At 38.9% G+C, this 24794-nt stretch overlaps 1 protein-coding gene across 2 annotated transcripts in view; it reads right to left on the minus strand.

Moving 5' to 3' along the window:
* The window catches only part of etaa1b (ETAA1 activator of ATR kinase b), a 40855-nt gene that overhangs the window by 12309 nt on the left and 3752 nt on the right, over positions 1 to 24794 (minus strand). The window contains exons 5-6 of one of the 2 annotated variants that reach the window (XR_014533278.1): positions 22924 to 24146; positions 19258 to 19499 (exon numbers count right to left, since the gene is read on the minus strand). Coding sequence is in view for 1 of the 2 variants with exons in the window: in XM_083540002.1 (XP_083396128.1) it covers positions 19375 to 19499; positions 22924 to 24146 (1348 nt within the window). In the remaining variant the exon portion in view is untranslated. Of the gene's footprint in view, positions 1 to 18788; positions 19500 to 22923; positions 24147 to 24794 lie in introns of those variants that run through there. The other variant, XM_083540002.1, reaches the window with a different exon arrangement.

Raw genomic sequence — 24794 nt, forward strand, 5'->3', positions numbered from 1 at the left:
GACCAGTGTGAGAGCTCCAAAATTACCAATTTTGTTGAGGTTGGAATGGAAGGACCTGCGTACAATGATATGGCCCTACTGAAATTTATGATAGTAATATATTTTAAGTGTGAGTGGATACTTTGCTTTTTCCAGCATGGAGCTTCATTAATTCAGGTAAACGACTTCTGGTTTTAATGGAAGGATAAAATAGCTGCCTGTTAAAGTGCACCATTAAGAAATACGGCTGTTCACAAATAAAGAACTGATGCAATATTTATACTTAAGCAAGCATACATGCAATTAGATTATCATCTTTCTGAAGTTAAGATAAACCTTTCCTTTCTTTCTGTTGGTTTGTCAAGAAGTTAAAGAGCAAAGCTGCTGTGCTTACATATAGAGTGCTCATTATGATATAAAGACAGGAGACTTGATCTGACACAATAAACCAGTCCACAGAATAGCCACAGTAAAGCACAAAAAAACATCATCTGTAGGCTAAACCAGATTTGTAGTTTGTAGTGTAGTGTTGGACAATGGAGGACAATGGAGAAGTGCTTTGGGGCCCAGGCCACTGTAACCACTCACAGTGGGTAGATTTGATGAGGAAGGTATGAATAATCAGGTGAAAGCAGGTATTTATTATGGTGCCTTTGTGCGTTTCATAAGGAGGAAAATTGGGCACAAACCAATGTTTTTTTAATGTATTTTAAATAGTGCAATTGTAATTCATATTCTTACTTATAGAGCAAATTACATTTAGCTTAACCTAAAGCAGGGGTGGGCAATACATTTTTACAAGGGGCCACATAAGAAACCTGAATTGTGTCAGAGGGCCACACCAACGATAATATTTTAGGGATGCACCGAAATGAAAATTCTTGGCCGAAACCAAAAACCAAAAATGAGGACACCAAGACTGAAAACCGAAACACCGAAAGAAAAGATTGTCAATTATTAGAACCATTGCATTTATGGCTATGAGTGTGTACTAACCTTACTAAAATTAATGGATTGCAATTCAAAGAATAAATCAATTACAAAAGTTTTTTATTTGTTATTATAAATTATTGTTATTTATTTGTTACCATTCATAGTATTGACAGACAGACAGCGGTCAATTATTATTATTATTATATAACGGTCTGTTAAACAAAAATAATTGACCGCCGAACATTTGAAAGCCCATTCAAGTGAATGGAACGTTCTAATCTACAGCATTAAGAAGAGCTGTGTAATAAATAATATTATATTATAATAATTATTATTTTCGGGATCCACGGGGAATGTTTCAAAGATCAACCCGTCGTTTTAATTGATTGATATGATTATTAATATGAAGTGAAGTCCAGTTACCAGCATGACACTAAAACAGGTAGTAGTAATGACTTCTTTTTACTTAGGTACATGTCATAACCCAAACTTTTTACTTTAACTTGAGTAAAAAAGTATAGTCAGTACTTCAACTTTTACTAGAGTATTTTAAAACATGAGTATCTGTGTGTACTTTTGCCACCTATGTTGTTCACACATGTATCCATTTGACTCAAGGTGTAGTTCTTGATTACTATATGCCTTAACTCATCATTAGTTCATAATGAAGAAACACATGCAATCAGTATATTTATGCTTATTTATGTACTGTTATTATAAAGTGTTACCCTGAAAATAAAGTATATAAAGAATAAAATTCTTTAAGAGGAAGGTCTGCAATCTGAAATACTATGTTGATAAGTGAGATAAGAAGATTTATCAAAAACTAAATTTAGGCTATCCATTTAGGGTGAGCCTGTGCACGACAGCTTACATAGCTGTGAAAAAGTATTTGCTTTCTTCCTATTTTTTTTTATTTTTTGCATATTTGTCACACTTATACAATAACTCTTTTACACTTATACAATAACTCTTTCACAGATGGCGCCGCAGATGGCAGCCTCGGCACGACTCTCTCTAGTACTTTCTTTCTTTTTGTTTATTGTCTGTGTGTTTAGTTACCCTACCCTAATAACTTACACTAAAGAAGAACTGCTTAACATCGGGCAGTTCACTCCAGACACTTTTTCACCAGTTTTTACAAACCCGGAAAGTTTTTTGGAGATCTTAGTTGGAGCAGCAGCTACTCTCTATGGCACATGGAGGAGACGCCGGCGGGGGAAGCGCGCCAGCGCGCTAGTGAAGCTACGACAGAGGGGATTTAGAACTGTGCTCCCGTCGATTCACCTGGCGAACCTCCTCTCACTGCCGAACAAAATAGACGAACTAACTCTTTTCAACGGAACAAGCAAAGATTTTGCATGCTCCGCTGCACTCTGTTTTACTGAAACTTGGCTCAGTCACTCAATCCCAGACAGCGGATTACTTCTCTCGGGCTTCCACTTACACCGAGCGGATTGCGTAACGGAGCTATCAGGCAAAACGAAAGGCGGCGGAATCTGCTTTTACATTAACGAACGTTGGTGTACAGATGTCACAGTGCTGGATAAATACTGCAGCCCAAACTTGGAATCACTGGTAATAAACTGTAAACCGTTTTACTCACCGCGGGAATTTTCCTCATTCATTCTGACCGGAGTTTACATCCCACCGCAGGCCAACGTGAGTGATGCACTGCAAAACCTGGCAAACCAAATATCCGGCTTGGAGCAAAAACATCCGGATTCTCTTTTTATTATCCTTGGAGACTTTAACAGAGCAAAACAAACACTTGAACTTCCAAAATACAGGCAACATATTAACTATCCGACAAGAGAGAAAAACACACTGGATCATTGCTACACCGTTCTTAAGGACGCATATCGCTCTGTACCCCGGGCAGCTTTAGGGAACTCTGATCACTGCTTGGTTCATCTTATTCCAACATACAGGCAGAAACTAAAATCTGTTAAGCCTGTAGTCAAAAAAGTGAAGAGATGGACCAGTGAGGCAAAGCAGGAACTACAAGTCTGCTTTGACTGCACTGATTGGAGTGTCTTTGAGGCTGGGACTGACAGCCTGGATGAGCTGACTGACACTGTAACATCCTACATCAGTTTTTGTGAAGACATGTGTGTGCCAACCAAAACCTTCTGCAAGTTCAGTAACAACAAGCCATGGTTCACAGCCAAACTGAAAAAACTTCGACATGCCAAGGAAGATGCCTACAGAGGGGAGGACAAAGCACTGTACAAGCAGGCCAGGAATCAACTGACAAAAGAGATCAGAATAGCCAAAAGATGCTACTCCACGCTCATCTGACTCATCCAAGATGGTGACGAGTCTGCATATGAGCAGGAGGTGAAGCAGTTGGTGTTATGGTGCAGTCAGAACAACCTTGAGCTAAACACACTCAAAACTGTGGAGATGATAGTGGACTTTAGGAAACACCCTTCAACACCACTTCCCCTCAAAATATCCAACATCCCTGTTTCATCTGTGGAGAACTTCAAGTTTCTGGGCACTACCATTTCCCAAGACCTGAAATGGGAATGCAACATAAACTCGATTCTGAAAAAGGCCCAGCAGAGGATGTACTTTCTACGCCAGTTAAGGAAGTACAGTCTGCCACAGGAGCTGTTGATGCAGTTCTACACTGCAGTCATTGAATCTGTCCTGTGCTCATAAATCACCATCTGGTTTGGAGCAGCAACAAAACAGGACAGAAACAGACTGCAGAAAACTGTTAAAACAGCAGAAAAAATCATTGGTGTTCCTCTGCCCACTCTCCAGGACAAGAACAAGAACCAGAAACCAGGCAGAAAAAATCATTAATGACCCTTCACACCCTGGTCACAACATCTTCCAGCTCCTCCCTTCTGGCAGGCGCTACAGAACTTTGTTCACCAAAACTGCCAGACACAGGAACAGTTTCTTTCCCCAAGCAATCAGCCTCACTAACAACTGACCATAATTATATTCCCTGCTCATATCTATAAGTACTGCACAGAACTGTCAGTCATCACATCATCTGTATATGTTGCACACACTATGGCTGCTATATACTGTACAAAGTTTTATAGTTAACTCTCTAATCATACCTGACACACAATACTGTCATTTGCACTACCATGCACTCTCACACTTTATGTACATTACTGATCTGTATCCCTACCTAATACCCACACTGTCTATACTATCTCACATTGTCTGTATTGTCTTGTATTGTCTTGTATAGTCTGTTTTTGTCTTGTCTTGTCTGTTTTGTCATGTATAGGTTTTATTTATGTCTGTACTTTTGAGTCACTAACAGCTGGAACCAAATTCCTTGTGTGTGTCAACACACTTGGCCAATAAACCTGATTCTGATCACTGTGGAGGAATTTTGGCCTTCTTTTTTTACAGAATTGTTTAAATTCAGTTACACTGAAGGGTTATTGAGCACAAACGGCCTGTTTAAGGTCATGACACAGCAACTGAATTGGATTTAATCCAGAATTTGACGAGGCCACTCCTAAAAAAAATATTTTGATTTTTGAGCCACTCAGAAGTGGATATGCTGGTGTGTTTCAGATCATTGTCCTGCTGCATGTCCCAAGTGCTGATGGTGTTTTAAACTGGTGTTTTAAAATGGTGTTTTAAACTGGTGAATTAAACTGACGGTGGACATTCTCCTTTACGATTTTCCGGTTTTTCACTATCTATTTATATTATGTCTGTGATGATGTGTGTGGTCCCCACCCTCCTCCATTAACCCCTCCCCCACCCTCCTCCATTAACCCCTCCCCTACCCCTTGCAATGCATTCTGTCATTAGTCAGGAGATTAATGCATGAGAACGCAGCTCCATACTTTACCCCATCCTTCCTCTTTAACTATTTACAGTTGCATGAGAGCTCCATTATGCACACTACTGGTGTTTTAGCCCTCCTAAACACACACACACACACACACACACACACACACACACACACACACACACACACACACACACACACACACACACACACACACACACACATTTTGCAGTAATCAATGAAAATACATTAAATTAAATTTCTGTCGTGGTAAAATGGTCTATAAAACACATCAAACAAACAAACAAACACTCAAGAAAATACTCATTAAAAAAATTACAAAATTACATCTGGAATATTTTTTGTATCTTTTCTTTGTAGACATGGATCTCGCCAGGTATAATGCAAAAGTACAAACACATTTCACTTAAGTAGAAGTACAGATACTCATGTTTTAAATGGAAACAGTTAAAGTACTTTGCTCAAGTTAAACAAAAGATAAAAGTTAACATTTACATTTACATTTCCAGAATTTGGCAGACACCCTTATCTAGAGCAAGGTTTGCGCTCTGACATGTATGTAAGTAAAAGGTAGAAATTACTACTACCTGTTTTATTGTCACACTGGTAATTCAACCTCATATAGTATTAATATTAGGGCTGTAAATTCTTTTAAAATATTGAATCATGATTAAGCACATGATTGTTAACTCACAATTTATCCCAACTTAATAAACCTTTTTTTTTATCATTTTTAATACTCTAATCAACATGGGCATGGACAAATGAAAACATACATATGCATAAACAAGTATGTTTATTATTAGTAAAAAAACATATTCAACATGGAGCATGAAGACACACTATTCTTGTAAATGTTTTAAATGACGTAAATCATCAGGAAACCAAACCGTTAATAAAGTTATACTGGAGAAACTGTACCTCTTTTAACTTTCATACAGATTACATATTCAGAGAATATTTGTTTTCGATGTGAATTAGTAAAAGTAGACATTTCACTATCTATTTATATTATGTCTGAGAGGCAAGTATTCACTCAGGTTGTTTAATTTTTCTGTCCATAAAGAGAGATGACAGAGGTGGCAGAGAGCGCCCCCATCTGTTTTCTTTGTTTTGCACAGTGTTTTGTTGTTATTATGAGTGTATACATAAAAATGTAGTCCCTTTACAGATTCGCATGGGTGTAAATTTCATTTAACAGTAGGGGGGGACAATAAATATAAAATCTCTCATGAGCAATTTTTGAAGGGGACACAAATAATACAGTCAAATTGTACTTATAAAGATATGTCCCCATAGTGAAAAACAATAGGTTACTTTCGTAACCCCCGGTTCTCTGAAACATCGTGTGGAGAGATCCATCTATGGGAAGGACATCCGTACCTGACCTCTGCAGAAGCATCCAATTGCACCAAGTCTGGCTTGACAGACAGGACCTGCATAAGGCACCCTTTCCTCAGTGAGCATATTCGCTTCTCATGCAGCAAGCGGGGCAAACTTGGTGGATCTCTCCACTCGATGTTTCAGAGAACCGGGGTAACGAAAGTAACCTATTGTTCTCTTTCACCATCTCGTGTTCGAGATCCACCTATGGGAGATATAGACAACTCCCCGGTTGCCCAATACACTCACAGTGAGGCTCTGTAAGCCAGAGGATGGCCAAACAGGTGGTGTACGGCACGTCACAAAGCAGTAGACTCAATATACTGCTCGGGATAAAAACCCAGCCATGGAAAGAAACAAGACATGTGGCAACACGCATGTTAGAACCCCGATGATGACCAACAAGCGGGCGGCCTGTAGGAAAGAGAACATGTCCATAGACATGTGAATGGACCAACCTGGGTCTCAAGAAAAAGGGGAACTGTACGCTTGAAATATACATAACTAGGCCGGGCAGACGGAGTTGAAAGGAGTGCAGGCCTAGTAGAACTTGGCTAAGAAGAGCCCACACCAAGACCGCCAGGAGGCTGCAAGCCTCTCGATTCATACGCTAAGGAGAAGGCCACTACCCGCCAACAAGAGAGGCATTGCTTAGAGATGGGGTTCCCGTGTTTTCGGTGGGGCCCAACAGATGAAGAGCTGGTCGCTCCTAGTAAAGAGTTTGTCCTGTCTAAGAAAACCTGTAGGGCACGCACAGGGCACAAAGCATTCAACCCCTGGTCCTCTGCAAAGGAAAAAGGAGGAGGATGAAAGGCGGGGAGCACAATCACCTCACCAGTGAAGGCTGGAAAGCATTTAGGCACGAGGAATGAACCAAAAGCGCATGCAAATGACTGACACGTTTGGCGGAAGCCAAAAACCCAGGAGCAGAGCCGTCCGGAAGGACGGAAGCCTGAGGGAGATAGCCCAAGAACCCAATCCGGGACTACACCCTCGAAGACCGGGATGGAGCGGCGCCGCCATATGCGCATGCTGCCCTGACGGTAGATATGTGCTACAGCTGTCGTAATGTCACAGCGCACCAGCACATGATGAGGCGAGGCAAAAAGTGCTTCAGAGCTTTAAACACAGTCTTCTTCTTCTTTCGTCTGCTCCCATTAGGGGTCGCCACACCAACTACCTGCATGTCTACCCTCAGTTTGCTTTGCCTTGCCTTTGTCAGGATAATAGATCTCGTTCAATGTCTGCCCCATCCTCCGTACCACACTGTAGGGCCCCTGCCACTTCATAAGGAGCTTACTCGTGGACGTTCGCAGCAACAACAGTACTTTCTGTCCTGGTCATAGCTCTCTGGAACGGGCTTGCTGGTCATACCACGTCTTCTGGTACTTTTGAGCCTTTTGGAGGTTCTCCGCTGCCAGCTTCCTGTAGTTTTTCAGACGATCCCTCATCTCTAGGATGTACTGGACTATGCCCTTTTCAGCCTTATTTTCTGAACAAGGGTCCTCCCAGTTTCTCCGGAGGAGATCCAGAGGTCCTTGGACCTGCCAGCCATACAGGAGCTCGAAGGGTGAGAAGCCAGTCGATGCTTGTGGCACCTCCCGGTAGGCAAATAGCAAGAAAGGTAGCCATTTGTCCCAGTCTGCAGCGCTTGGAGGTAGCAGAGCAGAGTCTTGCTGCTCCTGTGCTTGCATGAACTGCCGGAACACCTCTGCCATCCCTTCTTCGAATGGTTTAATGCGCGGCCCTGCTCCAGTCCTGGATGCCGTACCCTTGGGTCGTACAGGAGGCAACAAATCCTCCTCTCTTTCTTCCTCAGTTGAATCCACTGTTCCCCAGGCTCCATCTTCATCAGTGGCTGCCTGGGTCTGGGAACGAAGCACCATCCTGGCCTTGCGTCCTCTTGGCACTGTCCTGCGAGTAGCCATCCCACTTCTGACACCAAATGTGGTAGAGCGGCCTTACGGGTTCGCCTTCTACCCAAATGATGGCAATACTCGCTGTGATGTTCCATGTAAAGTGGTGTTTATTTACAGCGTGCTCAAGTGCAAAGTCCAAAATATATATAATACCCCAGAAAAGAAAAAGTGGCAAAATAACAAAACAAAGACAATTACGAGGAAAGTAAAGAAAGCTATATACAAAATAGGTGCACCTGCTCATGTGCATTCACTACAATGGTTCTCAGACTCCGTTATCTCCACAATGCAAGACTCCGTTATCTCCACAATGCAAGACTCCGTTATCTCCACAATGCAAGACTCCGTTATCTCCACAATGCAAGACTCCGTTATCTCCACAATGCAAGACTCCGTTATCTCCACAATGCAAGCCTCCGTTATCTCCACAATGCAAGCCTCCGTTATCTCCACAATGCAAGCCTCCGTTATCTCCACAATGCAAGCCTCCGTTATCTCCACAATGCAAGCCTCCGTTATCTCCACAATGCAAGCCTCCGTTATCTCCACAATGCAAGCCTCCGTTATCTCCACAATGCAAGCCTCCGTTATCTCCACAATGCAAGACTCCGTTATCTCCACAATGCAAGACTCCGTTATCTCCACAATGCAAGACTCCGTTATCTCCACAATGCAAGACTCCGTTATCTCCACAATGCAAGACTCCGTTATCTCCACAATGCAAGACTCCGTTATCTCCACAATGCAAGACTCCGTTATCTCCACAATGCAAGACTCCGTTATCTCCACAATGCAAGACTCCGTTATCTCCACAATGCAAGACTCCGTTATCTCCACAATGCAAGACTCCGTTATCTCCACAATGCAAGACTCCGTTATCTCCACAATGCAAGACTCCGTTATCTCCACAATGCAAGACTCCGTTATCTCCACAATGCAAGACTCCGTTATCTCCACAATGCAAGACTCCGTTATCTCCACAATGCAAGACTCCGTTATCTCCACAATGCAAGACTCCGTTATCTCCACAATGCAAGACTCCGTTATCTCCACAATGCAAGACTCCGTTATCTCCACAATGCAAGACTCCGTTATCTCCACAATGCAAGACTCCGTTATCTCCACAATGCAAGACTCCGTTATCTCCACAATGCAAGACTCCGTTATCTCCACAATGCAAGACTCCGTTATCTCCACAATGCAAGACTCCGTTATCTCCACAATGCAAGACTCCGTTATCTCCACCCCGAATTGAAGTGGGAGACTGGTTTATAAAGTGTAAGCCCCTCCCCTTGGACTCAACCATTTCACCCAAAGGGGTTTGGTAATTTGTAGCCAGTCACAGAATGGCTTATTAACATTATAAATATCATTATAATAAACATGATAACAATAATAATACTAATAATAGCAATAATAATAATAACAGAAACTATAACAATACCAATAATAATGATAATCACACAAAAAAAAGTTCCACCAACATAAACTTGCCGACTTCCGGTTTTGCCGCGCATGCGCGACGCAGCGCTGGCGCTTTAAAGCCAGCCGCTATTCAGCGCTCCGGTTGGCTGCTATCCAAACCCAACCCAGAAGACCGACGCAACAAACAGGTGAGTACACAAAGTTTTAGGAAGTCCTTCTGTTTGTGTGTGTGTGGGTGTGTGTGTGTGTGTGTGTGTGTGCGCTTATTGTCCGGGATGAGAGATGAAAGAATGAAGTGAGTGTGTGTGTGTGTGTGTGTGTGTGTGTGTGTGTGTGTGTGTGTGTGTGTGTGTGTGTGTGTGCGAGCGGCGTGCTACCTGGCGTGTGTGTGCACCCACAGCGCTGTAGCAAGAAACAGAGGAGAAGTGAAAGTGTAGTGTGTAGGGTCATGCTGACCATAGGGACAGTTCACTCTGTCACACATGCCCATTGAAATCCGCCCCAATCACCAATCTTTCATTCCTAGGTACCCCTTTGACCACTTCATCCAACTCAATCCAGAATTTTTCCTTCTCCTCCATCTCACAACCCACTTGTGGAGCATAAGCACTGATGACATTTATCATCACCCCTTCAACTTCCAGCTTCACGATCATCACCCTCAACCATCACAACCTCTCTTCACCTCCACTACACAGTTACTGTACTCTTCCTTCAGAATCACCCCTACACCATTTGTCTTTCCATCCACACCATAATAGAACAGTTTAAACCCACCACCAATGTTCCTGGCCTAACTCCCTTTCCACTTCCAACATTGAAAGTGCCCACCCGAACCTCCACTCTCCTACACTTCTCCTTTCCCTGCCGTCTCTGTATATGTCTTCCTCCTCTCCTTGTCCTCCTTAGGCCAACAGTAGCCCAATTTACCCTGTTGGCTAACGATACCTGTGGCGGTTGTTGGTAACCTGGGCCTCGACCGATCCGGTTTGAATTTCTTTTTCGTGATCCGCATATTTGATATGGCGAATGCTTGGGACCGGCACTAAGGGTGCACTGGCTTGTGCAACCCTAATGGCTGGGTTCGATAAGTAATTTGCCTCATAAAACATTTTACTGTCTTAAATATACTTTAGGATTTTAAAATTATGCATCTCACTTTTCACATAACTTTTAATTTAACACTAAAGTAGATCCAGTTTATCATTATGGCTTGAAAAACAATTCCAGGTCTCTTGCTTGTCAAACTTGCTTGTCGCACATTACAGGAAAACTTTTTTGGAAACTAGATGTCTCTTTTTGGACTAGATGTGTAAATTAACCCAGTGGATTGCAAAGTATTTGTGCATGTGCATGGAGATGTATTATCTATAACAATGTGCACTTAAGCATTTAAATTTCTTCCAAATATAAATAAGGAAAATAAATTGGTGATTTTTTGGAAGTTTCTAAATAAAGTAGAATGCATTTGCATTTTCAAGCACTTTTGTTTATTTCATGCTACATTGTTCTGCATGTGCAGACAGCTTGCATAATTTGACTTGGGACTCCCAGTTTGCCTGTAAGGCCATGATCTATGTTGAGCAATATTCTTCCCTTTCTGTGCTGTGTGTTGTGGTCGCTTTCAAGAGTCAATCGGTGTTACTCTTCTCTACACATTAGTGCCAATTTCACCTCTATTTACAAACTGCTCTTTTTCTCTTCTCTGTCAGGATTAATTAACCATATCCAGGTTAGAAAACTTTTCACAAAGTGCCAAGAGCAGTAAACATTGATCACCGTCACATACTTTTTTAATGGTTTACTTAATGTAATAGGAGGAAGGAATTAGACAGATGGATGGCTAATAATGGTTTGTTAACAAATAAGAAAAAGAACAGGAGAGTGAAAAAAAGAGGGAGAGAAGTGGAATATGCAGTTGCATGCATGACTGGTTATATTTGATTTAATTGCTCATTTTATTTGTTTATTTATATTTTCAAGTAAAAGTAGAATGAAAACGAATTAACTCTTTTAAATCCATGTGTATGTGAACAAACAATTTGAATGTGTTGTAACTAGCAAAGGCTACTGCATTTTCTAATGGAGCATGTGACTTTGGTCGGAATAAACCAATTATACTCAACTCATATTCAACAGCAATTATCACACAGCTGTCGCCAATTAAATGGTTTTGTTAAACCTAGCTAAAGATCTTCTTTTTCTTTGTCTCTAAACCATACAACATAACAGGTCTCACCACAGTCCTATAAATTTTCCCTTTCACACTTACAGATACCCTTCTATCACAAATCACTACTGTCACTCTTCACCAACTCTACCCTGCCTTCTTTACTTCTCTAACACACTCTCTATTACTTTTCACTGTTTACCCCAGGTACTTAAACTTATCCACCAGTCTGTCATTCCTACTGCACACTTCACTGCTGTCTTACTGTCTAGCCAATCGGTACAAATCCTTTTCTCCTTCTTTAGTGTCCAACCATCCTACAGACCATCATCCGATGCTGTTTAGCTACACCGTCCCCTGCCAACACTTCTCCACAGTCTCCAATCTCTTTCATATTGCATCTCCTTCATAAAATGTAGTTCACATCTGTGCACCTTTCGCTACTCTTATACATCACCCTATGTTCCTCCTTCTTCTTAAAATATGTATTCACAACTGCCATTTCCATCCTTTTCATCCATTGACATGTCCATTGAAGTCTGCTCCAATCAGCAATCGTTCATTTCTAGGTACTCTCTCCACCACTTAATCCAACTCACACCAGAATTTTTCTTACTCCTCTATCTAACAACCCACTTGTGGAGCATAGGCACCGATGACATTTATCATCACCTGTTCAATTTCCAGCTTCACATTCATCACCCTATCAGAAACTCTCTTCTTCTCCACTACACTCTTACTGTACTCTTCCTTCAGGATCACCACTTCACCATTTCTCTTTCTATTCACACCATGATATTACAGTTTAAACCCACCTCCAATGTTTCTGGTCTTACTCCCTTTCCACATGGTCTCCTGAACACACATGTCCACCTTTCTCCGCTCCATCACATTCGCTTACTCACTCCCTTTACCAGTCATAGTACCAACTTTTAAAGTGCCCACCCTAACCACCACCCTCCTACACTTCCCCCTTTCCTGCTGTCTCTGTAGACGTCTTCCTCCACTCCTTCTCCTCCTTTGGTTAACAGTAGCCCAATTTCCCAGTACCCTGTTGGTTAACAATACCTGTGTTGGTTGCTGGTAGCCTTGACTGATCCAGTATGAAATTCTGGTTATGATCCGCATATTTGATTTGGCGAATGTTTTACGCTGGATGCCCTTCCTAACACAACCCTCCCCATTTATCCAGGCTTGGGAACGGCACTAGGAGTGCACTGGCCTGCGCAAAACTAGTGGTTGTTTTCTAAGGCTACTTTAAAGTAGCTGCAGGAGTATCTTTCAAGTACTGGTCACTTTTTTCAGGTAACACAAATCTGAAAAAGTAATATTTTTTACTTCTCTGTGGTATGGGTTAGGGTAGCTAGATTTGGATTAAACCAATTTAAAATGACAAGTAAAAAAACATATTGTGTACTGAATTAACTCACAGTTTTTCTCAGTTGCTTTGGAGCATTTGTCAGATCAGAAATGAAATTCTCAAAACTACTTGTTCAACCTCCACGTCATTTAGTCACATGTGCACATCATAAAAACATTTCTTGTTGCTTGGATTTGCATTTGCAAATGCTTTCGCACAAACTGCTGTTTCCTACATTATCAGTTGTTTGTCATGTTGATCAAAATACAGTGAGGAAAATAGGTATTTGAACACCCTGCTACTTTGCAAGTTCTCCCACTTAGAAATCATGGAGGGGTCTGAAATTGTCATCATAGGTGCATGTCCACTGTGAGAGACATAATCTAAAAAAAAAAATCCAGAAATCACAATATATGATTTTTAAACTATTTATTTGTATGATACAGCTGCAAATAAGTATTTGAACACCTGTCCATCAGCTAGAATTCTGACCCTCAAAGACCTGTTAGTCTGCCTTTAAAATGTCCACCTCCACTACATTTATTATCCTAAATTAGATGCACCTGTTTGAGGTCATTAGCTGCATAAAGACACCTGTCCACCCCATACAATCAGTAAGAATCCAACTACTAACATGGCCAAGACCAACGAGCTGTCCAAAGACACTAGAGACAAAATTGTACACCTCCACAAGGCTGGAAAGGGCTATGGGGAAATTGCCAAGCAGCTTGGTGAAAAAAGGTCCACTGTTGGAGCAATCATTAGAAAATGGAAGAAGCTAAACATGACTGTCAATCTCCCTCGGACTGGGGCTCCATGCAAGATCTCCCCTCGTAGGGTCTCAATGAAGCATAATGCTGAGCTTATAAAACTAGGAGCTACTAACCATATAGACTGTATAAGACTGCAGAAAGAACATCACTTATAATCTTATACTCCAATAATCATGTTAGTTCTCACTCTCCAGTGTTCTGTATTGTTGAAAGATTTATGATCAAACTCTTGATGTCACCCAAATGAGGATGGGTTCCCCTTTTGAGTCCGGTTCCTCTCAAGGTTTCTTCCTCATAACATCTAAGGGAGTTTTTCCTTGCCACAGTCGCCAGCGGCTTGCTCATCAGGGACAAATTCACACCATTCACCTTAACTGTTGATTTGTGTAAAGCTGCTTTGAGACAATGTCTGTTGTGAAAAGCGCTATACAAATAAACTTGACTTGACCTGACTTGAAGGTGAGAAATCAGCCCAGAACTACACGGGAGGAGCTGGTCAATGACCTGAAAAGAGTTGGGAGCACCGTTTCCAAGGTTACTGTTGGTAATACAATAAGACGTCATGGTTTGAAATCATGCATGGCACGGAAGGTTCCCCTGCTTAAACCAGCACATGTCCAGGCACATCTTAAGTTTGCCAATGACCATTTGGATGATCCAGAGAAGCCATGGGAGAAAGTCATGTGGTCAGATGAGACGAAAATAGAACTTTTGGGTCATAATTCCACTAAACATGTTTGGAGGAAGAAGAATGATGAGTACCATCCCAAGAACACCATCCCTACTGTGAAGCATGGGGGTGGTAGCATCATACTTTGGGGGGGTGTTTATGCACATGGGACAGGGCGACTGCACTGTATTAAGGAGAGGATGACTGGGACCATGTATTGCGAGATTTTGGGGAACAACCTCCTTCCCTCAGTTAGAGCATTGAAAATGGGTCGAGGCTGGGTCTTCCAACATGACAATGACCCGAAGCACACAGCCAGGATAACCAAGGAGTGGCTCTGTAAGAAGCATATCAAGGTTCTGGCATGGCCTAGCCAGTCTCCAGACCTAAACCCAGTAGAGAATCTTTGGAGGGATTTCAAACTCCGTGTTTCTCAGCGACAGGCCAGAAACCTGACTGATCTAGAGAAGATCTGTGTGGAGGAGTGTGCAAACCTGGTGAAAAACTACAGGAAATGTTTGACCTCTGTAATTGCAAACAAAGGCTACTGTACCAAATATTAACATTGACTTTCTCAGGTGTTCAAATACTTATTTGCAGCTGTATCATACAAATAAATAGTTAAAAAATCATACATTGTGATTTCTGGATTTTTTTTTTTTAGATTATGTCTCTCACAGTGGACATGCACCTACGATGACAATTTCAGACCCCTCAATGATTTCTAAGTGGGAGAACTTGCAAAATAGCAGGGTGTTCAAATAATTATTTTCCTCACTGTATATTATACTGGTTTCACCTAAATAGTCTTAACTGCCAAAACATCTCAGCATCACGTCATTTCATAAGTCATTGAATGCAAAATGGTTAAACCAGTTGTCATTATCTGTCAACCTTAACTTTTTTTTGGTAAATGTTTCTTGAATAGATGACATTGTGTTTCTTGTGTAGATACATCTTGAATATCACTAATAAAGAAGAGTTTACGGCATCAGATCAACCAATAAAACAACTTGTTCTCTAAAATAGGTCAAAGGTGAATCTCCTGAACCTTCATTTGGAAAGTGTATACAAAACATAGAATTACAAATTCTGAAAATGGATTACAACCAAGAAACGAACATATATAAAGAAATATTGAAACTGTGCTCCATCATACTGACAACATGACTAAACATTTTGATGATCTTTTTGAAGGGACAAAGGGATTTTTCATTCTGATGGCAATGAATGTTCATGTGCAACTGAGACAAACTGTAAATCTGCAATTATTGACACATTATTTGTGCTAATTTGTGGAAACAAAGCAGATGACTTTTCCATAGATTAGTGATAGATGACTGTGATCCTGTTGCGTCTATCTTTGCTTTTACCACTTTTGGTTGGTACACATCACTGCACACTGGGAACTCCACTACAGACCTGCTGTTTTTGAGGTTCTCTGACCCACTTGTCAAGCCAGTCATATGGCACCCTCATGTGGTGAATGGAAAGAACAGAAGCTGCAATTTAAATTCCTAATCTAACAAATGTCAAAAGATCACAGAAATAAGCAACTGTCATGAAGAGTTCATGTCTATCCACAAAAAAAATAAACATTTATTGTTATTATTTGAATTTAGTTTTTATTTTATCTTGTCTGTGCTTTATGATGCAACTGAAATGGAAAATGTTTGTTTTAACAAGTTATCTGGTTTTTGGAGTAATCTGGAGATACAACCAGCATGCTTAGTCGAAGCATCTTTTCTACCATGTTAGCTTAATGGCAATTTTTTATCTGCTATAAGGACATTTTGGGTGCATATATCATGTAATGTATTAATTTAACATACAACATATTAACAACAGTTAACATTGTAATCTGCTTATACCGTAGCAGCAGGAAAATAATTAGTACTTCAAATTAGTAGCATACTTTGTCCATTTCGACTCCCTGAACTCACTGCATAAACATTTGTTTTGTTACACTTATCATGACAGGTACAGGCAGTTGGGAGAGGGATCTATAAATGCTGACTGCTTGGTTTCCTAAGCTAATAGGCTGCTTTATACAGTCTTGCAATATATAACGAAATGATACTGCTTATCTTGAGTTGGCCTTCCTCATAATATGCAGCTTGGATTTTTGCATTGTGTCAAAATATCTTTTGCAATGCATTATTTAAATAATTATTTTTATGTTGCAATTTTTTAACACTTTACCATATCATGTACATTTGCTTTTCTACAGTTGTTTTTTTATTATGATTTACACTAAGATTTGATAATTGCATGTTCCTGCAAAAAAAAAAAAAAACCTAGACAATTCCAAGGGGCTCACAAACTTGCTTTTACCAAAGTATCTCTGCCTAAATCTGTCAACACACCATTATAGTTCTCGCCACCATATTATGTGATACAATAGGGGGGAAGCAAAGCCATTGTAGCAAGGTGTTGGCAGATATAGGCTTAAGGAACGTAAATGGAAAGTTATTTGAAGAAAGTTCATAGCACTGAGAGTTTTTTAAAAAACTTAAAAATAAAAAGTTTAGTCAAAGGGTTTTTATAAACATACCAACCGGAGCTTAATGAGTTAGAGATCAGATATGGCAAAAGGGCAAAAACATCAGCTATAAAGATTACAACAGAGAGAATCATGGTTTTAAACCAAAAGCTAGCAATATCCAAAGCCCTAAATAAATACATAATAAATAAATTATATACATTAAATACACTAAATAAATAAATGCACTAAAAATTATGTAGGTTATCTGACATCGCATGTCAGTTATTAATTAGACTTACATCCTTGTGTTTTTCTTTCCACAACCTGGCAGTGGAATGATTCTTGTGCACACAAGATAATCTGCTAAGGAACATCATTAAACATGTTTTCTCCATTAGACCATTCCTCAGCATGCGCGCGCGCGCGCGCACGCACACACACACACACACACACACACACACATGTTTTGAGTGTGCATTAGCAACCTGGGGGCCTATGAATGGAGCCCTCAGGTAAGCCTTGTTGAAACAAATCTAAGCTGCTAATGACAGTGAAAATATTCACAGTTCATTTAACGTGATGAAAACTGCAGCCCCCTCTGCCCCCTCATCTGAGTGTTTTCTGTATTAGTCATACTTTTGGGCAATAACCTGCAGCAGGTAATGCTGGCTATGTACGGTTTCACGCATAGGAGCCTAGTTTGTTATTTAAACCAGAATTGTTAAATTAGGGAATATTTAAGAAGTTAAAGTTTGAATTTACCGTTTTGGGGAAAGTGTGAATTGGATACACAGTAATCTCAATTAACTGACCATTGTATATTTATTTTAAGATACACAACATTCTATTGAAGATAGAAGTGGCTTTTTTCTGCTTTTATACAAAATGATTCTGATAAGAAAGGTGTTCCTTACATTAAATGAAAGAAGGAATGTCAAGGTGGCTTGATTTTTAAGCAGGGCTTTGTTATAGACAAAATAAGAGGAACCATAAAAATCAACAGGTTTCTAAGCAAAATAGTATTCCAAATAGAATTTTTAAACCTCAACAACGATTATCAACCTCAACAATTATACATGTATCTTTAGCAGCAACATAGAGTAATTTGCCATAATTACTACAGCTTGATACCAAAGTATGCTTCTTCCACAGATGATCACTCCTGCGGCACAAAGCTGACTTTTTATGGCACAGGTCCATCGCAATAATCAGTAATTGCTCTGGTTTCAGGAAAAAGGTTCTGAAGAATTCATTACACTGTCTACTGGCAGTCTGATTATGCCACGTTATTGAAAAATCATTCACCAACTTGTATATTGTAGCAACTCAACACCTGTTGGGCCCTGTGTTTTTCATCCCGTGCTTCAAATAAATTGTAGTCATCATAATAACCATAATCACAGTAATAAAAAAAAAAGAAAAGCCTTCATCCCCATGCCAAATTACTGTGCCATTTGATTTACAGTCATTGCGCAGGGGAGTGAGAGATTACTGTGCATGGAAGTATTGACTCAGAGAGCACAAACGCATGCAGGAACATAGACACCTGTGTATCCTACCACTGGAAATGACTATGGCCCATATCTGAGTGACACACAGGCATTCCCCAAGGCAAACAGTGAAAAACATTGTGTCATGGACAATGAACCAGGTGTGCTGCAGACAGACTGAGGATTTTCATTTAATGTGCAAAGAAAACCTTAATTTTAAATGTCATTTTAAGACATTACACAAAGAAATAATCAATTTAGAGTTATGAATCTTCATATAAAATATAAAGCCAAAATCGATTTAAAGTGTTTTACATTTTTTTTTATGTTTTACAGTGTGGAAAGAGAAGTAAATACATGGTATGTAGAATGTAGATGTTAAGAACTTCAGAAAAACAAATCAAATTGGATTAAATAGTTTTTATGCGGTGCACATGTACATTATTTGCTTCATTTCACATGGTTTTCCTTTCATATGCTCCTGCAGCCTCAACTCAATATACTTGGAAATTAAAATAAAAATAGATTTTGCCTGTCCCAAGAACATAAATCAATAGCTTTGGTAATCTTTATCAAATGTACACTTTTGAACAGGAAACCTCAGTTATTAACAGAGTTAATAGCCACAGTTATGGGATGAAAAACACATACATAGAAACAGACATAAGTATTTTACTAGTCAAGAAAAAACAAAGAGAAACTGTATTAGTCCTCTCCAACTTATTTCTTAATTATTCACCCCTTGTGTCACATTATATTATCTAGACTAAAAATTTTAAAACTTTTTTTTTTTTTAACACTACTCAACAAAAAGGCTGAAATGTTTTGACACACTACTTTTTGTTAATAACGTATGATGATGGTCTGCAGCAACAAGAAAAATAATTGCAAAAAAGTCAGTTGGCAACAATCCATTACACAGATTCCTGAGACATAATCTTGACAGATGGCAGAAGGCATTCATTAAGAAGTCAGGCTCCTCTGTGGTGGATTATGTGTGAGCTGCAAGCTTCTGAGTGGTTTGCAGTCGCAATCTTCTCCTTGCAATAGCTTCCTGCTTCTTTCTCTCAATCTCAGCAGCAGAACACTTCACTGCAGGCTGTGGTGCTATAAACACTAGAAGAGTAAACAAAAGAAAAATAAGTGTAAAAGAGCATGCAAATTTTCCCTGTCTGCTCAGCATGCAGTCTTATTTATAAATACAGTGAGGCCTGTAGGTGTTTTGACAGTGACACAACTTTCTTAATTTTGATTACCACTGAAAAGAAAGCAATCAAGATGAAATTGAAATGCAGACATTCAGCTTTAATTTAAGTAGATTAACAAAAGAGTACATTAATAATTTAGGAATTAGTCATTATTTATATTGTACCATTTTCACAGGCTTAGAAGTAACTGGACACTTGACTAATAAGCAGGTCAATGGCCTAGGTGTAGCCTGTTTCCTCTTTATTTCATGCTTAATTAAAAACAGGTCTTGGAAGTTTGGAAATGTTTATTATGTGGAGGCAAGTGAAGGAGGGCTTCATTCAGTCAGAGAAAAAAATAAATATTAAATAAAAATAAACTTCCTGGTAGCTTCATCCTCAGCATCCTTTTACTGATATACCCCATGTCCCTCCTCTGCACATGTCCAAACCATCTCAATCTAGCCCCCTCACCTTGTCCAAGAAAGACCAACGAACAGGCAGCAACTGCAATAAATGTCTCACAAAGCATCTTAAATATTTCTGACTTCCTTTGCAGTCATTGACTGCAAAGGACGGGCATCCAAGTTTTAAAAATTTGTTATATTTATAATTATGTATATATAATTATTAGGGGTGTACCGATAAACATATTCGTACAGTAATATTTCGGCACAGGGCTTTCGGTGCAATCCTTTTTACATGCAAAACATAGTTAAAATTTGAGTTCCCTCAGCAACGTATTAAGTGGAGGATCGCAAGTTTGTTAAGTCTCTGCCTTGCACTTTGAGTGCATGTTTTAAATTATTATTATTAAACTTAAAAAACTTTAACATACCAGGGGTATATTTAAAAAAAAAAAAGAAAAAAAAAAAAAAAAACTAGATTTAGCACAGTGTCACTGTGGCTACTCACTCTGCACCATAAATATGATTTGTTTTGCCCATGCATAAAAATTAAATTTTATGTCCAGCTTCAAGAATTTCTTTTAAAAGGAGAAAATTCCTGACAATTCTACATACTGAGGGAGGGAGTGAATGAAGAATGGTAGGAATTAAGATATTTGTTAAAGTATGTTGTATAAGTAGAACATAAGTAGAACATAAGTAGAACAGTTAAGTAGATCATATCTCTAGAAAATTTAATATTACATGTAAAAAACATCAAAACTTACATACACTTCTATATTACCCAAATGGGGTCTAACAAATGTAAACTACAGTAATCCACCTCTTTACCACGGTATAGATTTATCGCCGGAATTGCATTTGCCAAATAACTAATTTGTTTAGCTAATTTTCCTGGTCGCTCACAGATAGCACGATAGACCAAAAAACGTGTGTTTTTATTGAGTTTTATGTTGAAATAATGAAATGTATTATTACAAATATAATTATTAATTATAAAATGAATTAAAATGTACAGTACAGTAAGCACTTCCTGATGTACATAACATAAGAAATGACTAGCATTAAAGTACGCTTGCTTATTGGTTGAAGTGTCCACTGATGTTAAAAAAAAAAAAAGTTAAAGACGTACGTCACCAGATTTTGCCACTGAAAGTAAAGAATGCGGTGATGTGAATCTTTAACTCAGCCACTTTTTTGACGTCATAGGACACTTAACAACCAATAAACAAGCAGAGAAATTTTGCATAGGCTATGCTGCTAAAGAAATGTATACTTTACAGTACATGTACACTATAAATGTGTTACATTGTACTGTATTTCTACGAATGTACACAAAATTCATCTCGCTATATTCTTGCAAATGTTTTCTGTGTGTGTTTAAAGTGTGTGGAAGGATGATTTATGGCTTAAGCAATAATAATAATAATAATAATAATAATAATAATAATAAAAAAAAACGTTTGGGGTGGCCTTTCGTTTATCGGTTTTGGAACGTAACCACTGCAATAAACCGGGGATTGCTGTATTCAATTAAATGTATTTAATACATTTTATTTGTGCCAATTTAATTGATTACTCAATTTAATCAATATAATATAAACATGTATTGCATTAATTAGATTTATTCCATAAATGTTTTTATAAAATATTATAAAATATTATTTTATATACTATTTAACCAAGCAGGCTGTTAAAATGTTGATACCACAATTGTCAATAATATTAAACTGCGTTAATAAAAACGACAAACAATATTATGTTTTACATTTCCTCCCCGTAACCGTACTGAAATTGAACCGAACCGCAACTTAAAAACTGAGTTACATACCAAACTGTGAACTTTGTGTACCGTTACACCCCTAATAATTATAATAATTAGTAATTATATATTATTATTAGTTTGCCCAAGTACTTTTAAGCCTGTGAACAAATGACTGTAATTCCTAACTAAACAAAAAATTAATAACCAAAAAGATCCATTATATTGACAACAAGAACACACTCTTTAGTGTCCGCATGAATAATCAAACATACAAATGTCAAAGCAATGATTAAACGTGCATCACTGTCCATTTTATTAGTGGAAAACCTGTACACCTGCACATTCATAAAGTTATCTAATCATGCAATCAGGAGGCAGAAGTACAGGGCAACATATGTAGGTACACAATAAGAAAAGTAATTTGAAGGAAAATGAAGGAAAAATGTTATCTCTTGGATTGTGGTCGTGCAGTGGATACTGGCTAGTATGAGTATTTGAGAAAATAATGTCTTTAGATTTTCATGCACACAACAGTCTTTGGCGTTTACACCACATAATAAGAAAGACAAAAACATCGAGTGATCAGAGATTAAAGGATGGAAATACCTTGTTGATTATAGAGACCAGGGGAAAATAGCCAGATATCAGGAAGAATAGTTACTTAACAAAATCATTCTTATAAATCATGGTGAGCAGAATATCATTTTAAAGCATTCGAGATAGATGGGCTACAACAGCAGGAGACCATAATGGGTTTTACTTTTGTCAGCCAAGAACAGGAATTTGTACAGACTTATTTAAAGTGAAAAACTAAAGATTTTATAAAATTAACCAGGTCTTTTTACAGTCTGCAAATGTCTAGTTGTGTCTAGTCTATGACCATGATAGCCCCAGATTATGATGTGGTCTGGTGGATGTGCTGTCTATTCTAAGATGCTTTTCTGCTCATTGCTGTTGTAAAGAGTTCTTATTTAAGTTACTTTTTACTATAAATGTCACTAGAGACTGAGGTTTAATGGGACCCTTAACTGAAACTCTTGACCTGTATGTGCATAATTTGTGCTTTGGTCACATGATTGAATAATTAGATAACTGCATGAATCTGCAGCTTTTCATATTCAAGTAAATGGGGAGTGTATTTCTGTAATCCACAGTAAAGTTATTAATGGAAGAAAGCTTACCTTTGTTTCTAAATGATCCTGGGTCAGACCGATGTCTCTTAAATGTGGAAAGGTGTCTGTTTTCTCCAGATGTTACTACAGTATGCCTCAGTTGAGTAAAATTGTTTTGCTTTGTGCCATTCTGAAAAGAGTGGTTTACTTGTGAAGTGCTAGCTGGTTCAGACAAGTTTTGCTTGTTTTCATAAATACCAGAAGTACATGGAATTGAATGCGAGCGTGCAAAAACACACGCTGGCTGTTTGTGGTCTGTTGGATGCTGAGATGAAGATCTTGAAATAATGACGGATGAAAGTACTTCATGTGAGGGAATGGAAGAATTATTTCCTCTTTGCTCTTCTTGACTGGCTGATATTCGCTCAAGGTCATCACAAGCCTGATAAAGCAGATCATCATCATTGTCATCTCCATCACCCCACAGAGTGTCAAACTCATTCCCTGATTCTTGAAATGAAAGGGATAAATCCCTGGGGCCAACATTAGTCGTAACTTTGTGATGCCTTTTATTCACTGCATGCACCTTCCAATCTCCAGAATTTGATTTACGCAAATCAGCACTGGTTGCTGGGAGTTGCTTAATTGCACCAGACTGAACAACACTATTTGATCTGAAAATAATGGGACTGGTGCAAGTTTCTGAAGAGATTCCAGTGTAATAACTGGTAACCTGGTGAGACTGTGGGGAATCAGCTCTGCTGCTTGATCCATAGGAGCTGACTGTTGTAGGTTTTCTGGAAGCAGCAAACCCTATCTGACTAGTGGTCTTCATTGAACAGGAACTCAATTGCTGAGGGTTCTGGGCCATCTCAAGCACCAACAAATCACTAAGAAGATCATCATTCTCCCAGTCATCATCAAAGTATGATTCTAAAATCAGAGCATTTTCATTGAGATTCTTGCTATCTGAAGTGGCTGGGCTTATTTCATAAGTAGCGTGTTTTTCAGTCTTGCTCTCCTGTGAACAGTTAACTGATGGAGGACTTAATCTTCCACTCAAGTTCTGGGTTGGTCCATCAAACAGAGCGTGCAGCTCCTCCTCATGGCTTAGTTCTTTTGCTTCTTTTGGGTGGGTGAAGGTGAGGTTGTTGACCGTTTGCAAGTCCTTACAATCTGTTCCTTCATTTTTCTGAAACTTCGCAAGATTCATTTCTTTGTGCTGGCGGGTCATGTTCAGGTCAAACTGTCTGGCGAGTTTCATCAGGTCCTCAACATTGTTACTCTGTCGGCTTAAAAAAAAAAAAAAAAAAAAATAGATTATGGATAAATTTTAATTGTATCATTTATTATATATATCTATCTATATATATATATATATATATATATATATATATATATATATATATATATATATATAAAGCTCAAATACCACTGACTGACTCACACACTCATCACGAAATCTCAAAAACCACTGAACGGATTGCAATGAAATATGGAACATACCTTCCTCTTGGGTCTTAGGTGCTCACTAAGAAAGGGTTTTGAAAAATTTGCCCTGGATCGTGGCTAACTCGCGAAAAACGCAATTTCTCTTGCATTGTAAACTCTTCGAAATAACATTATGGATCCTAATGAAACTTAGTACATTGTTTCTTATTAGATGTTAGATGCACGAAAAAAAATTATTTTCAAAGTAGTTTGCCCTGTATCGGTACTACAAAGGGGTAGTACGTTATTTGTTGACGTTACGTTCTGATCTCTGATCATCCAGTCCTGCTCAGTGCTTACTGCTTATTGCCATATTGCTTAGCGTTCTGCCTTCCGTAGCGAAGCACGGGTACTTTCCGCTAGTGTGTGTATATATATATATATATATATATATATATATATATATATATATATATATATATATATATATATATATACACACACACACA

The sequence above is a fragment of the Silurus aristotelis genome (assembly GCF_946808225.1).
Source record: "Silurus aristotelis genome assembly, chromosome: 4".
NCBI lineage: Eukaryota > Metazoa > Chordata > Actinopteri > Siluriformes > Siluridae > Silurus > Silurus aristotelis.